Source organism: Scyliorhinus canicula, chromosome 2 (genome assembly GCF_902713615.1).
Source record: "Scyliorhinus canicula chromosome 2, sScyCan1.1, whole genome shotgun sequence".
Taxonomy (NCBI): Eukaryota; Metazoa; Chordata; class Chondrichthyes; order Carcharhiniformes; family Scyliorhinidae; genus Scyliorhinus; species Scyliorhinus canicula.
Genome location: NC_052147.1, coordinates 59,186,676 through 59,202,563, shown reverse-complemented (window position 1 = coordinate 59,202,563; position 15,888 = coordinate 59,186,676). Strand labels below are relative to the sequence as shown.

Here is a 15,888-nt window from a genome sequence, read left to right as displayed (position 1 = left end):
TAGGCTAGACCACCTGAGGAAATATCAATTACAAATAGAAACATGAGCGGCACAGTGGTCAACAGTGCTGCCTTGGCGACAGGGCCCAAGTTCAATACCAGCATTGGGTGACTGTGTGGGTTTTGCACATTCTTCCTGCTTCTGGGTGCTCCTGTTTACATAGAACGATACAGCGCAGTACAGGCCCTTCGGCCCTCGATGTTGCACCGAAATGGAAAAAAACTAAAGGCCATCTAACCTACACTATGCCCTTATCATCCATATGCTTATCCAATAAATTTTTAAATGCCCTCAATGTTGGTGAGTTCACTACTGTTGCAGGTAGGGCATTCCACGGCCTCACCACTCTTTGTGTAAAAAACCCACCTCTGACCTCTGTCCTATATCTATTACCCCTCAATTTAAGGCTATGTCCCCTCATGCTAGCCACCTCCATCCGCGGGAGAAGGCTCTCGCTGTCCACCCTATCTAACCCTCTGATCATTTTGTATGCCTCTATTAAGTCACCTCTTAACCTTCTTCTCTCTAACAAAAACAACCTCAAGTCCATCAGCCTTTCCTCATAAGATTTTCCCTCCATACCAGGCAACATCCTGGTAAATCTCCTCTGCACCCGTTCCAAAGCTTCCACGTCCTTCCTATAATGAGGCGACCAGAACTGTACGCAATACTCCAAATGCGGCCGTACTAGAGTTTTGTACAACTGCAACATGACCTCATGGCTCCGGAACTCAATCCCTCTACCAATAAAGGCCAACACACCATAGGCCTTCTTCACAACCCTATCAACCTGGGTGGCAACTTTCAGGGATCTATGTACATGGACACCGAGATCCCTCTGCTCATCCACACTACCAAGAATTTTACCATTAGCCAAATATTCCGCATTCCTGTTATTCTTTCCAAAGTGAATCATCTCACACTTCTCCACATTAAACTCCATTTGCCACCTCTCAGCCCAGCTCTGCAGCTTATCTATGTCCCTCTGTAACCTGCAACATCCTTCCGCACTGTCTACAACTCCACCGACTTTAGTGTCGTCTGCAAATTTACTCACCCATCCTTCTGCGCCCTCCTCTAGGTCATTTATAAAAATGACAAACAGCAGCGGCCCCAGAACAGATCCTTGTGGTACGCCACTCGTAACTGAACTCCATTCTGAACATTTCCCATCAACTACCACTCTCTGTCTTCTTTCAACTAGCCAATTTCTGATCCACATCTCTAAATCACCCTCAATCCCCAGCCTCCGTATTTTCTGCAATAGCCGACCATGGGGAACCTTATCAAACGCTTTACTGAAATCCATATACACCACATCAACTGCTCTACCCTCGTCTACCTGTTCAGTCACCTTCTCAAAGAACTCGATAAGGTTTGTGAGGCATGACCTACCCTTCACAAAACCATGCTGACTATCCCTAATCATATTATTTCTATCCAGATGATTATAAATCGTATCTTTTATAATCCTCTCCAAGACTTTACCCACCACAGACGTTAGGCTCACCGGCCTATAGTTACCGGGGTTATCTCTACTCCCCTTCTTGAACAAAGGGACCACATTTGCTATCCTCCAGTCCTCTGGCACTGTTCCTGTAGCCAATGATGACCTAAAAATTAAAGCCAAAGGCTCAGCAATCTCTTCCCTGGCTTCCCAGAGAATCCTAGGATAAATCCCATCCGGCCCCGGGGACTTATCTATTTTCACCTTGTCCAGAATTGCCAACACTTCTTCCCTACGCACCTCAATGCCATCTAATTTAATAGCCTGGGTCTCAGCATTCTCCTCCACAATATTATCTTTTTCTTGAGTGAATACTGACGAAAAGTATTCATTTAGTATCTCGCTTATCTCCTCAGCCTCCACACACAACTTCCCACCACTGTCCTTGACTGGCCCTACTCTTACCCTAGTCATTCTTTTATTCCTGACATACCTATAGAAAGCTTTTGGGTTTTCCTTGATCCTACCTGCCAAAGACTTCTCATGTCCCCTCCTTGCTCGTCTCAGCTCTCTCTTTAGATCCTTCCTCGCTTCCTTGTAACTATCAAGCGCCCCAACTGAAACTTCACGCCTCATCTTCACATAGGCCTCCTTCTTCCTCTTAACAAGAGATTCCACTTCTTTGGTAAACCACGGTTCCCTCGCTCGACCCCTTCCTCCCTGCCTGACTGGTACGTACTTATCAAGAACATGCACAGTCCCACAGTCCAAAAATGTGCAGGTTAGGTGTATTGGCTATGATCAATGCAAGGTTACCCAGATAGGGCAGAGAAGTGAGCCTAGGTAGAGTGCTCTTTTGAAGGGTCGGTGTAGACTTAATGGGCCGAATGGCCTCATTCTGTACTGTTGGGATTCTATGGAAATTATCGCTTCACTTCATGGTCAAAATATGTTTTAATGTTGTGTTATCTTTTATAATCCTACTCTCCATGCTTGGCTAAATGATTCAGTTTTACATTATTCTCCCTCAAATGCCATCGCCTTTATTAATAGGGGTCTATTTCCTGGAAATAACTGCAACAAAACGTACAACACTGGGATTGAAACGGTGCTTAGCTGTGTACACAATTGAAGCAGTGAATCTTTCTGAGCTAATGATTAATGTTTTTATACCAAGATGTGTTGCATTGATGTTAAACTAACGCACAATATTCATCCCTAAACACAAGTCAGTTTGACATGTGTCCATCGCACTTCAGATATCCCGCAGACAAATAAAGTCCTGAGTTACGCTTGGTGGGCTGAATGTGCAGAGAAACTTCCTCACCAACAGTAAATTCAATCTATTTGACTTCAGGAGTTGCACGTTACAAAAAGAGTGCCAATCTGGCTTCTTGCAGACCTGGAGATCTGTAACATTGACACCGGAAGATACTCAATTAATCTTGAAGCCTTAATGGGACACATTATGTGGCTCCCAGCTGTATTTTAGCAGCAGAACAATACAGTATTTGTTACATGGTATAAAATGCCAATCTTTAAAAAAAAATCTCTCTGATTGGCAGCAGCAACGTGGCAGACCATGTTTGACTGCAGTCATTACATGGTATAAGCTATAAGTGAAAGGAATTAGAAAAGGTTTTGATTTTTAGGTATTAAATGCCCCTCTCTCTGGATAATATCTTGTACTGGGACATATCTGAGTGCAGATCTTTGTTTTGAAGGGTTTAGGCGTGTTCTCTCAAACCTGATGTGGGTAAAATTGGCCAGTTGGCTGCAATGTTCCTGACATTTTTAAATGCAGAATTACATGGCCGGATTATTCATAAACTGTGATTTCCTTCGATTTAAAAGAAAAGTTAGACAGAAGCGTTAATATCCTTGCCACACCCACTCCCAGCAGGGATTTCAGGTTGGTATAGTAAATTTAAAGGGTTTAACTTGTCTCAATCTTTAACTGCTTTATGCTTGATTGACCATCCCAAACAATAGACCAGCAATTATATTGTTGAAGTGGAAGAATAGTTGAAATTTAAACAGAACGGATTGTCGTGTTTCATTCCATCACAATTTCCTTAGTGCTTCTCACCTCAGTTATTCAGAATACCTTGTTAAAAGTATTCAGAATAATAATCTTTATTGCCACAAGTAGGCTTACATTAACACTGAAATGAATTTACTGTGAAAAGCCCCTCATCGCCACATTTTGGCACCTGTTCGGGTACACAGAGGGAGAATTCAGAATGTCCAAATTGCCTAACAGCGCGTCTTTCGGGACTTGTGGGAGGAAACCGGAACACCCGGAGGAAACCCCTGCAAACAAGGAGAACGGACAGACTCTGCACAGACAGTGACCCAAGCCGGGAATCGAACCTGGGACCCTGGCAATGTAAGGCAACAGTGCTAACCACTGTGCTACATTGCCGCCCATTCCTCATTATTTCTCATTCCTCTGTTTTTTTTTTGGCCTCTGTGTTGACCTACTACACTGGAGTTACCAGGGTGATCTTTATAAATAGTTATAAAGGGCAGCACGGTGGCGCAGAGGATTAGCCCTGCTGCCTCACGGCGCCGAGGTCCCAGGTTCGATCCCGGCTCTGGGTCACTGTCCGTGTGGAGTTTGCACATCCTCCCCGTGTGTGCGTGGGTTTCCTCCGGGTGCTCCGGTTTCCTCCCACAGTCCAAAGATGTGCGGGTTAGGTGGATTGGCCATGATAAATTGCCCTTAGTGTCCAAAATTGCCCTTAGTGTTAGGTGGGATTACTGGGTTATGGGGATAGGGTGGAGGTGTTGACCTTGGGTAGGGTGCTCTTTCCAAGAGCCGGTGCAGACACGATGGGCCGAATGGCCTCCTTCTGCACTGTAAATTCTATCTATGTAACCCAAAAGATGTGCAGGCTAGGTGGATTGGCCACGCTAAATTGCCCCTTAATTGGAAAAAATGAATTGGGTATTCTAAATTTATTAAAAAATAAATTTAAAAAAATAAATAGTTATAAATAAATTGTGTACTGGAGGGTTGTTGTTCAACTCAGGTGCCCCTATGCAAAGTTGCTGTAACTTTCTGAAGCTGAATTATTGGTCGAATCTGTGCTCCAGGCTGAGGGCAATGTCTTATCTTGGTCTTTAGCATGACAGAGTTATTTGTTCAGATCTTTCTATGTCTGCAGCTACTACCGAGTCAAAGTTGAAGAAATCTGCCTTTAAATGTAGTTGCCTTGAGCTGTGCCCTGTTTTTATGTCACCTCATTTTACTGGAACTGATAGAAAATGGAGGATTTAAAATAAGCAAATAAATGACTAACCTGTTGAGTTTACCCCTTTTAAAAAAAAAACATATTAAGCTCCCTTGGACAAAGATCAATCATGCTGAAGTGCAAAGAAATTTATTTGATCTTTTCCTCAATTATATATATCATGTTCACAATCCCTTACTAATTTCACCTGTTAAACAAAGAACTCTTTGACTTTGAAATTGTCTCCTTTTTTTCAGGTTTCAATTGGTTATTTACCAAACAGAAAAGTTATAGGAGTGAGCAAGTTAGCCAGGTAACTAGGTTCAAGTGCCTGTGACAGAGACAGATACAACAGATGGGGGCTGATAGACACTGTTGTTTCATTTGAGTGCCCATTACTCCAGACTGGACTGGAGATTGCACCCAATGAAACAATAGGCTGCATTTCTCATACTGTTGTTATCTGTAGCAATACCCTAAGTCTTTGGTTAGACGAAAGATAGAAGACTAACACTAAAGCTACTGCAATACGGTGCATGTGTGTCTGTCAATTTTCTTTCTAAATCAAATTTGATCTTATTTTGGTCATTTCTCATGGTGAATATTATGACACAATGGTGTGCTCAAAATGTATCCATATGGCCATGTGTCACTGCCCTGGATGCAAAAAACAATTGTATTACTGGGATCTTTTTGCAATGACTGTTTTGCCAAAGACTTGAGATTATACAGCACTGGCTACTGCTAGCTTTAGAAAATCAGACTCTGTGTAGTTTAGTTCATTGCCTTGTTGTTGAATGAGCAGTTTCCCCTGAAGCCGTGTTACTCACAGCTTGCTATTTATTCCAAAAGGCTGCTTCCGATTGCATGGTCATCCCATTGCACACATTTGGCCTCATACTGATTCGGGACCCATCAGAAAATGTCAGCATCTCTCTTGTCGACAGATACTTCAATTTTGACCTGGCTGAGAATGTTCTCGGTCCCTTCTGTGTGTGGTCAGGTGTAGTCAATGTTTTCTTTCCATCCTGTAGGTACATATAGGTTATCTACCTGAAAAACGACTCCTTGGTCTCAGCAAGCTCGCCAGGTAAGTTCTGATTGGCTATGGCTGAGGGTCAATTAGGGTGCAGCTACTCCAGATCAACGGCTTTTCTTCTCATTTTAAATCTTAAATTGCTATATTTAAATTTTACTGAAAAAGATGGAGGAAAATGCATGTTACAAATGTCTGCAAGAAAGTTATTAATCTTTACATAATGATCAAAGAGCATATTCCTCATGAATTATAATTTTTAAAAAACCTATTTAGGCAAATAACTTTAAGCTGCATTTAGGTACATCTTGCATCTTTCTTTGGTCAGTTTTATTCTGAATAAGTCATTTCTAGTCAGATTCCTCTTTGGCATATTTAGCTTTACAAAGGGTGTTACAAAAATCTAAAACAAGCTGATGCTCTATTAATAATCGCAAATCTATTATTAATGCAGTTGTGTATTGCTAGATTTGCCATTTAAACTTGTTCGCCTTGCGAGGTGAGAAAGACTGCATATATTGATGAGATTTGTGACTTGCTAGTTTAGTGACATTTTTAAGCAGATAATTGCATGGCCTTTACAATTCATTTTCTGGGTATTGAACAAAATGACTAAGAGGTTTAAATTGCAACCTCTATTATTATGCCGGACTCCCTTTTCATGGTTTTTCTATGACCCCCCCCCCCCCCCCCCCCCCCCCCACAGGTTTGTATACCTTTCACAAATACATGGCCTATTTACTAGGTGTTACCTTAGTTGCGATTAGACTAATTGCGTGTGCCGCACAAATGTATACCATTACTGGTCAAGGAAGGCAGGAGGTATTTACTGGCAGTCAGCTTTAAAATCAAAATATTCATCATGTTGCAACTCAGTTGGATCCTGTTTAAGCCTCCTTGCCTATGTATGTACATTTTACAGTGGATTCCAAACATGACTCTGGATTGACCCACGCTAAGTAAACATAAGCTGATTATTTAAATGTGATTACATCTGACAAGTGTGACAAATAACGTACACCCGCAGCTCTTAACTAATCAAACATAATTTTACTTAATCACAGTCAAACAATGTTGTTCTTCCCTGGCTTGGAAAAAACACTCTGACTCCAGAAATTAGAAAAAAATATAAATCTGATTGGTTAGTATATAAAATGTCCAAGTTTGTTGGATTGTTATTTTGTTTTGTTTTTTAAAAAGTCATGTAGTTCCTTAATTTACTTGTTCAAATTTAAGACTGAAATATTTTTTATGATCCCGATATAGTTGAAGGATATTAATTAGATTAGTTTATAGTGGAAATACTCTACCACAGGTCGAGGTTACTTGGCCTGCAGCAAGATTGTCTTGTTAAAAAAAAAGAAACTATCTCCACATTTAAATGTCTTCTCTTGCTGCTGAGCATACGTGTAACACTGACCTTTTATATTACCTTCAGGACAGAGACATGTGCGCTTCCATGAACATGAAAATTCACCTAGCGGATCAAATAGGAGAATGAAAATGCTCTTGACTCCGTTACTGCACAAAGTCGATCTGTTGCTGCAACATTTCTGTTCTTTGGCCACACAATGGAAACACGTTATAGGATAATATGAGCCTTGGAAATTAGGAGCAGGAGTAGACCGCTCGGCCCCTCGAGCCTGCTGCTATTCAATAATTTGTGGCTGATTTGATCGTAATCTCAACCCCACATTCCTGCCTAGCCCCGATAACCTTTCACCCCCTTGTTTATCAAGTATCTATCTACCTCTGCTTTAAACATGTTCAATAACACTGCTTCCACCAATTTGTCAGGAAGGGCATGCCAAAGGCACTCTGCCCTAATAATTTTTTCCCCTCAATCTGTCTTAAATCGGTTTAACGCATGTTATTAAACAGTGACCCTTAGTTTTAGATTCTCCCACAAGGAGAAACATATGTTCCATGTACACCCTGTCACGACCCATCAGGAGCTCCGAAGTTTCAATCAAGTCGCTCTTACTCCAGCACATACAGGCCTAGGCAATCCAACCTTTCCTCGTACAACAACATGCCCATTGCAGGTATTAGTCTAATAAACCTTCTCTGAACTGCTTCCAATCTTTACATGTGGATTGCAATGCCAGTTTATCTCAAACGACGGACATTATAGAGAAATAATCAGAACCTTAACGTAACCGCAGCAGCTGAATCAATTTTGATGCTGAACATTTAGGAATAATTGGGTAAAAGAAGGAGTTTTGCTTGTCACAAGATATTGAAATATTTCCCCAGCTTTTCATACTCATTTAAATAAAGCACATGACCTTTTTTTTCAGGATTGTTGAAATCTACAGTCGGAGACTCCAAGGTAAGTGTTAAATATTATTTATTTGCATTCTTAAATCATTCTAGTCCTATTTTAAGTGTGATCTTTGTCTAATACCGATAATTACTCTTAATTTCTCATAAAGCTGTTAATCAGAGTCATTCATAGTCTCAATTTTGAAGAGCTTTTATCTGCTTCAGATCTTAATCTTCTGTAAATAAACACCGAGGCGTTGAACAGTCAATCAAACAAAGCTTGTACTCCCTTTAAACTGTGTAAGCCTTGCCTACTGACCTAATTGGATTAGTCATTCTTTGAGCTCAACCAGACATTTATTATGTAGCCATCTGGCAACTGTATCAACAGAAGCAAACATCTGTTATTTCCCCCCCCACATGGCTTCACTATGAATGTTTGGCTGAACTCCAATAATGACTAATTCGATGAGCTCGGCATGTAATGTTTACACAACTTGAAGGGAGTTCATAAGAGGTTGCCTGCTGAACAGTTTTTCTTCAAAGGAGATTATCAAAACTTCTGCTTATGTTATCCGTTTCAGAATCTGACCTCACAATGGTTCATTGGTTCTGTACATGGTAGATGTGGGAGAGTGGGTAAAGAGGTTGCATGGGGGCTGTGGAGGGGGCACAGGAGACATTCGGTGGAATGGGGTTGGGTGAAGGGGAGTCATGGCTTGAGGGACTGACCGTCATGATTACAACAGGGCTGATGTTCCAGTAACTGGTGGCAGGTTTTCCTACCTGCCAGCCTCGTCATCTATCTGCCTCCATTGCCACCTCAGGCCTGTCTCCTAAATACAGTGGGCCCGATTCCATCCTGCCACACCACTCCGACACAAAATTGGGAGGGCAGATGCCTCCTTAATGGTGCTGAGTTTGTAGGGTCAGGAAAGTTCCTGACTCCCACTACCCATCACCTTAACGGAAATACAGCCCCAGGAATGGAAGGTAGTGTGAGAGACTCTCACGAGACTGGGGGAAGCATACAAGAGAGAAGAAACGGTGTGAAAGATATCTAGATAGAGAAAAAAAAAACTGACGATAAACAGAGATACAAGTCTGATGAGTGAAGCAGTGAGAATATAGAGCGAGTATGGAAAATGAACGGAGAGATGGTGATCTCACTCTACCTAGGTTCACCCTACCAACAGTCATAGATTTATTGTCATTGGGCAGCATGGTGGCACAATGATTAGCGCTGCTGCCTCATTCTTTGAGGACCCGGGTTTGATCCCGACCCCAGGTCACTGTCTGTCTGGAGTTTGCGCTTTCTCCCCGTGTTTGCGTGGGTTTCACCCCCACAACCCAAAGATGTGCAGGGCAGGTGGACTGACCATGCTAAATTGCCCTTTAATTTATTTTTATTGATATAATATTGAAAACGCAATTAAATGGTGTAGTAATTTCCCATCTTCACTCGGCCATTAATTGTGATCTCTTTTCTTATGCTGTCAACAGTACAAGAGCGTCTCACCAAACAAATTGCTAAAGCGATCACTGAAGCCTTACAGCCTGCCGGGGTGGGAGTTGTTATTGAAGCCACGTGAGTTTTGAAACCAAATTAACTTTGCAAAACTAACCCAATGTTTTGTTCTTTTGAATAATTTTTAATTCAGTGCAATTTAAAAAAATTAACACCTTTTTAACTTGGTCATTATCAAAGATAGAAAAGTATATAAAAATATGTATTTTTTAAAACTAGAAAAGTATGAATAGTTTATAAGGTTTGCTGGTTTAATGTAACAAATAACAAATTGAGGGTATATAGTTGAGAGCAGTGCTGGAAATAATAGCGACGGCCTATATTTATGTGGCACCTTTAACATAAACAGACCCAAGGTGCTTCATAGGCCCAATATAGTAGTCTGACTATGAAGAATGGCACCAAGCCCCATAAGGAAACATTAGATCAGATTGCCAAAAGCTTGGTCAAAGAGTTTGGTTTTGAAGAGCGTCTTAAAGGAGGAAAGTGAAGCCGACGGGTGAAGTGAGAATATTCCAGAGTTTGCGACATAGACAAGTATAGACTCAGAAAACAATCATGGAACATTTAAAATTGGGGAAGCACAAGAGGCCAAAATTAGGGAAGTGCTGATTTCTCAGAGGGTTGTGGTCAGGAGGAGATTACACAGAGGAGGAGGGGTGAGGCCATGGAACACAGGAAATAAGAGCAGAGTAGGACATTTGGCCCCTTGAGCCTGCTCTGCCATTTGACTAGATCATGGCTGATCTGCTACCTCAACTGCATTATCCCTATATCCCTGAATGTCTATACTATGTAAAAATGTATTGATCTCTGTCTTGAACACACTCAGTGATTGAGCTTCCACAGCTTCTCTGGAGTAGAGAATTCCAAAGATTCACCACTCTCTGAGGGAAGAAATTCTTCCTTATCTCAATCTTAAATGGCCTATCTCTTATTCTGAGATTGTATCCCCTCGTTCTAGATTCCCTCCAGCCTGGGGAAACACCCTCCCTGCCTCTACCTTGTCGAGAGATTACCTCTCGTTCTTCTAAACTTGAGCGAATGCATGCCCAGTCTCCTCAACCTCTCCTCATAGGACAATCCCACCATCCCACGAATCAGTTAAGTGAACTTTTGATGGCCAATATGTCCTTCCTTACGTAAGAGGAGTAAACTGCACAATGCTCCAGCTGCGGCCTCACCAAGGTCCATGCAATTGCAGCAAGACATCTTTACTCCTATACTCCATTCTTCTTGCAATAAAGGCCAACATACCATTTGCCGCACGTGCATGTTAACTTTCAGTGACTCATGAACAAGGAGGCCCAGGTCTCTTTGGACAGCAATACTGCTCTCGTAATTGATTAAATAATCTGCATTAAAAATTGTTTTTTATTATTCTCCTCCTCTTTCACATTTTCTCCCAAATTTACACCCAACAATAAACAATAATCAATAACAAATGTAATGTCAATCCCCATATCAATAACAACGATCCCATCCTCCCACCAAACCAGCAAACATCAGCCCGCATGTTAACATAAACAAATGACAAAAAGGAATCGGGAATCACCCATAGTCACCATTAACACATACAGTCCCCCTCCCCCCAACCCTCCCAGCCCCCAACCCCCCTAATGTTCAATGTGATCCAATTCTCAAAAGTGCATAATGAATAAAGCCCATGAATTTTAGAATCTCTCCATCCTTCCCCTCAGTTCAAATTTGATCTTTTCAAGCATCAAGAATTCCAGCAGGTACCCCCGCCACGCCAGGGCACAGGGTGGAGAGGTTAATCTCCAGCCTAGCAGGATCCGCCTTCGGGCGATCAACGAGGCGAAGGCTACAACATCTGCCTCCGCGCCCGTTTCCAACCCCGGCTGGTCCGACACCCCGAATATGGCCTCCAGAGGGCCCAGGTCCAGTTTCACGTGCACCAATTTAGAGATTGCCCTAAAAATCTCCTTCCAGTAATCCTCCAGTTTTGGACAGGACTAAAACATATGAAATGTGGTTTGTGGGGCCCCCCTTCAGTGTTCACACACATCTTCTACCCCCTCAAAGAGCCAACTCTTCCTCGGCCTTGTAAAGTGTGCTCTATACACCACCTTCAGCTGTATCAGCCCCAACCTCGCACACGAGAAATAATCTGCAATTTTGTTTTACCTTAACATTTTTCTACATTGTATTCCACCTGCCGTGCTTTTGCTCCCTCACTTAGCCAATCCAGATCCCCCTCCAAGCCTCTTTGCATTCTACTCACGACTCACAGTGCCACTTAATTTTGTCATCGGCAAACTTGGAAAGATTACATGCGGTCACTGATAGAAACTGTAATAACTGGAGTCCAAACACTGATCCTTGTGGCACCCCACCAGTCACAGCTTCTCAAACTGAGAATAACTAATTTATTCCTACTCTCTGTTTTGTGTCTGTTAACCCGTTCTTAATCCATGCTAGTATATTACCCCAAATCCCACATGCTCTAATTCTCTTGACTAACCTCTTGCATGGGATCTTATCAAAAGCCATTTGAAAATCCAAATACTGCACATCTACTGGTCCTCCCTTATCTATTCTGCTTCTAGCCTCCTCCAAAATCTCTCAACAGGTTTTTCAAACATTATTCCCATTTGATAAATCCATATAGACTTTGCCAATCCTGTCATAAATTTCTAACTGACCGGATATTACACCTGTTACAATAAGATTCTAGCTGTTTCTCTACCACTGATGGTTTTGAAACCAAGATTGAGAATTTAAATTCAAGACATTGCTTGACTTGGAGCCAATGGCGAGAATAGGGGTGATAGGGGAATGGGGTCTTTTGTGATATAAGACGCAGGGAACAAAGTTTTGGAAGACATTCTGCAGAGGGTAGAATGTGAGAGACCAGCCAGGAGTGCGTTGCAATAGTCGAGTCTAGAGGTAATGAACGCATTAATAAATGTCGAGATGAAACTGAAATCCAATCCCCGATGTAATATTATAACCATGTGAATGTGGTGTGGGTGCACTCTTCAAATATATATATATATATATATATATATACAGCCGCATATATTGGCTTGCTTAATATTCCTGAGAAGGCATTGATGTGCCTGTGGTGATATGTATCACTAAGTACACAAAGGGTTAATTTAATACACTAGAGGGAGCACCATAGACGTCATGACATGCAGACATACAGCTAATGAACACAAAGAATAGGAACGGCCAATGGGCAGTCAAGACACCCAGAGGTGACATTACCACAAGGGGGCATTACACAACCCATATATAAGGACAGGGCACACATGGTCTGTCTCTTTCCACAGGCGACACTTAGAGAGTAGGACCGGGGCAGATCAGAAGCATCACACCCACCACGTGGCTTAGAGTAGACTGGTTAGTTAGACTAAGTTACTATAGCAAGATTAGCAAGATTAGCAGGAGAGTCGAACTCATAGAGAACTGTGCTAATGGTTCAATAAATCACATTGAACTTACTTCAAAGTCTGGAGTATCTTTTGGTCAAAGCTGCATCCAGTTGCAGCCTGTGTTATCCCAGAGTACATAACACAACAGGGACTTCTCTTTTCCAATATCCTGCAGCATTGGTAGGTAATTCCAAGATATTTATCCAATAGCAGAGAAGAAATAGATGTGGCTTGGAGGAGGATGTAGCATCAATGGTGCTTCAGTAATTCTCAGTGAGGTTACAAGACAGGGGAAAGCTGAATTTTTGCAGTGCGTTCTTTAGCTTGCACATCCTACAGTCATAATGTGTGAGTGGTGGAAGAAGTGGGTAATGAGGCTGGGACACTGCTGTGCCCTGCAGGATGCTGAGTTCTGTATGTTGCAGCTTCATCCGTCTTGGTCAGTGGACACTATTCCATCACACATCTGATGTAAACCTTGGAGATGGAATGGTTGCAGCACACAGGGAAGCCATTTGGGCCCTCTGGGCTGTAGCTGCCCCCTGCAAGAACTCACCTGGAGGATAATTGAATTGAACCACAGGGAAGAGAAGGAGGAAGCAGATGAATGGTGGAAATGAGGAGAAGGAAAGGATGGAGAAGAAGAGATGGAGAAAGAATTGGGCATGCGGGGGGGGGGGGGGGGGGGGAATTGGAAGAGAGCAGCGAGGAGGGAAGAAGAGATGGGGGGAGGGGGGGGGAGGAGGAGAAATTGGGAAGAGAGGGAGAGAATCCAAGGAAGTTGATGTGGCTGGGTAACTTGGAAGGAGGGAGAGCGAGGTGAGGAAAAGACAATGGGAATGGGGAGAGCAGAGGTGTAGAACAATGGCAAAACAGCTTCACGGTTGGATGGCTGCGCTCAGACATGGGCTGGAGATTTGGAGCTTAGAAAAATATTGGCTTGGTTTCAGAAGACTGTGCGCGTCAGAAGTTGGGAGTTAAATATAAACTGAAGGCTGATTGAAAATAGATATTTGTAATTGTGAATGGGGTGCCAAACAAAGTTGCTCCAAACCCAGTATACAGCAGACCATTCTGAAATGTCTGAAAACAAATGAGGTAGAGAATAACGTCAACAAACTTGTTTCTATCATCTTTTACGTTGCAGACACATGTGCATGGTGATGAGGGGAGTGCAAAAGATGAACAGTAAAACTGTAACCAGCACTATGCTAGGTGTTTTCCGGGAAGACCCAAAGACCCGTGAAGAGTTTCTGACTCTTATTAGGAACTGAAAACCGTGTTCTGGACGGAACAGGCTGCTTTTAGATGTGCAGTACATGTTTTAATTGTTTTTACTAGTTTGTATTCTGTCGTACGTGTAGATTCAGTATTCAGACTGATGGAAAAATATCAAATTGTTAATAGTAATGTACGTTGGGCTATGCCAATATACTTGTAACAAATAGTTTCTGTCCTTAAAGTGTTTAATATGTGGCTGTAATGAATTTCTCAGAACGCTACCATATTGTAGTTTCACAGCTTTTATGCCTTGTAACCAATTGGTTGGTATTTGATGCACTTAAGCAAATGGCGGATTTCTCAGAACATTTATACAAACCTACGGACTTGTAGCCATTAACCAACACTAAAATACTTTCTTCTTCACGTCTAACAGACTGTGGAACCGGGAAAAATTCCAAGTGGTTCTGAATTTTCACTAAATGCTTCATTCATCTCACATTGTGCACACTTTGCATGGTTGAGATTTAATTTATTTTTCTTATCGGCATCGAACAGTGCTTCTGCTGATTTTGAGTTGATAACTGCAGAATTTGAAGTGCTGACTGTGAAAGTGCTGCTGGTGTGTTGAGCTGGTGAATTCTTTATGTATGGAGTTCTGACTCGACTCCGCTGACGAATTAATTTCAGCAGATCAAGCCAGACCCTTTCAATACTGTTGTTTGCTTCAGAGTGGCTAAACAAATCTGTACAGAAAGGAGGTACCTTGGCTTGATCAAATCAAAATTTCTTTATTTATCAAAAGATAATTAGGAATGCGGGAGGTCAATCTGCCATCTGACTTTATCCATCCAGAATGACTCTAAAATTAGGGTTGCCAATTGGTCCTTAATGATGCTAGGATTTTTGACTCCACTGTTTGATCTAAGAGACCATTCCATGTATTGGACAGCCTGGCTCTTCTGTCACCCTTCTGCGTCCATGACCAAGAATTTACACAGGGCTTAAGATGTGGGCTGACGAGAGAATTGTATAACTAATGTCGTCCTTTAATTTCTGTAATACTGATTGGCAACATAGTTCAACATTCCATTGGCTAAATTATAAACTGGAAATGGTTCGACTGGTTTGTGTTCATGTTTATGGTGAGTCTGCCCCATTCACCCGTAAATCACCTGCTTAACGTATTGTTAAATGTTAACGTGGTCCCTGATTCAATCCATAGCCTCCCAGCCCTCTGTGAAATAAAAACACAATTATTTACCTGTTATTTGTCCTAAATCTATTGCATTTAATCTTATCCCTCAACCAATGGAGACAATCTCCCCATTCCCTTCATAATTTTGGACATCTCTATCAAATCCCTTAATCCTGGGCAGCACGGTGGCCTAGTGGTTAGCACAACCGCCTCACGGCGCTGAGGTCCCAGGTTCGATCCCGGCTCTGGGTCACTGTCCGTGTGGAGTTTGCACATTCTCCCCGTGTCTGCGTGGGTTTCGCCCCCACAACCCAAAAATGTGCAGAGAAGGTGGATTGGCCACACTAAATTGCCCCTTAATTGGAAAAAATAATTGGGTAATCTAAATTTAAAAAAAAAAAAAATAAAAAAAAAAAAAATCCCTTAATCCTAATTTATAATCTCCTCTCTCTAAACAGGTCCAAATGTTCAAGTCTTTCCTGATTATTTTGTATTTCCTCGTACCAAGTGGCATTTTCCATGCAGCGCAGTCTCCAATGCCTCATCACCGTTCCTG

The 15,888-nt window shown here is 42.1% G+C and overlaps 1 protein-coding gene across 2 annotated transcripts in view; it reads left to right on the top strand.

Annotated features, from left to right (window-relative positions):
• The window catches only part of LOC119954237 (GTP cyclohydrolase 1-like), a 57,784-nt gene extending 42,385 nt beyond the window's left edge, over positions 1–15,399 (top strand). Inside the window, exons 3-6 of one of the 2 annotated variants that reach the window (XM_038779324.1) lie at positions 4,941–4,996; positions 8,020–8,051; positions 9,488–9,572; positions 14,061–15,399. In XM_038779324.1, the coding sequence (XP_038635252.1) occupies positions 4,941–4,996; positions 8,020–8,051; positions 9,488–9,572; positions 14,061–14,187 (300 nt within the window). In that variant the 3' untranslated portion in view covers positions 14,188–15,399. Of the gene's footprint in view, positions 1–4,940; positions 4,997–5,717; positions 5,774–8,019; positions 8,052–9,487; positions 9,573–14,060 lie in introns of both variants that reach the window. The other variant, XM_038779315.1, reaches the window with a different exon arrangement.
• The last annotated feature ends 489 nt before the right edge of the window (positions 15,400–15,888 follow it).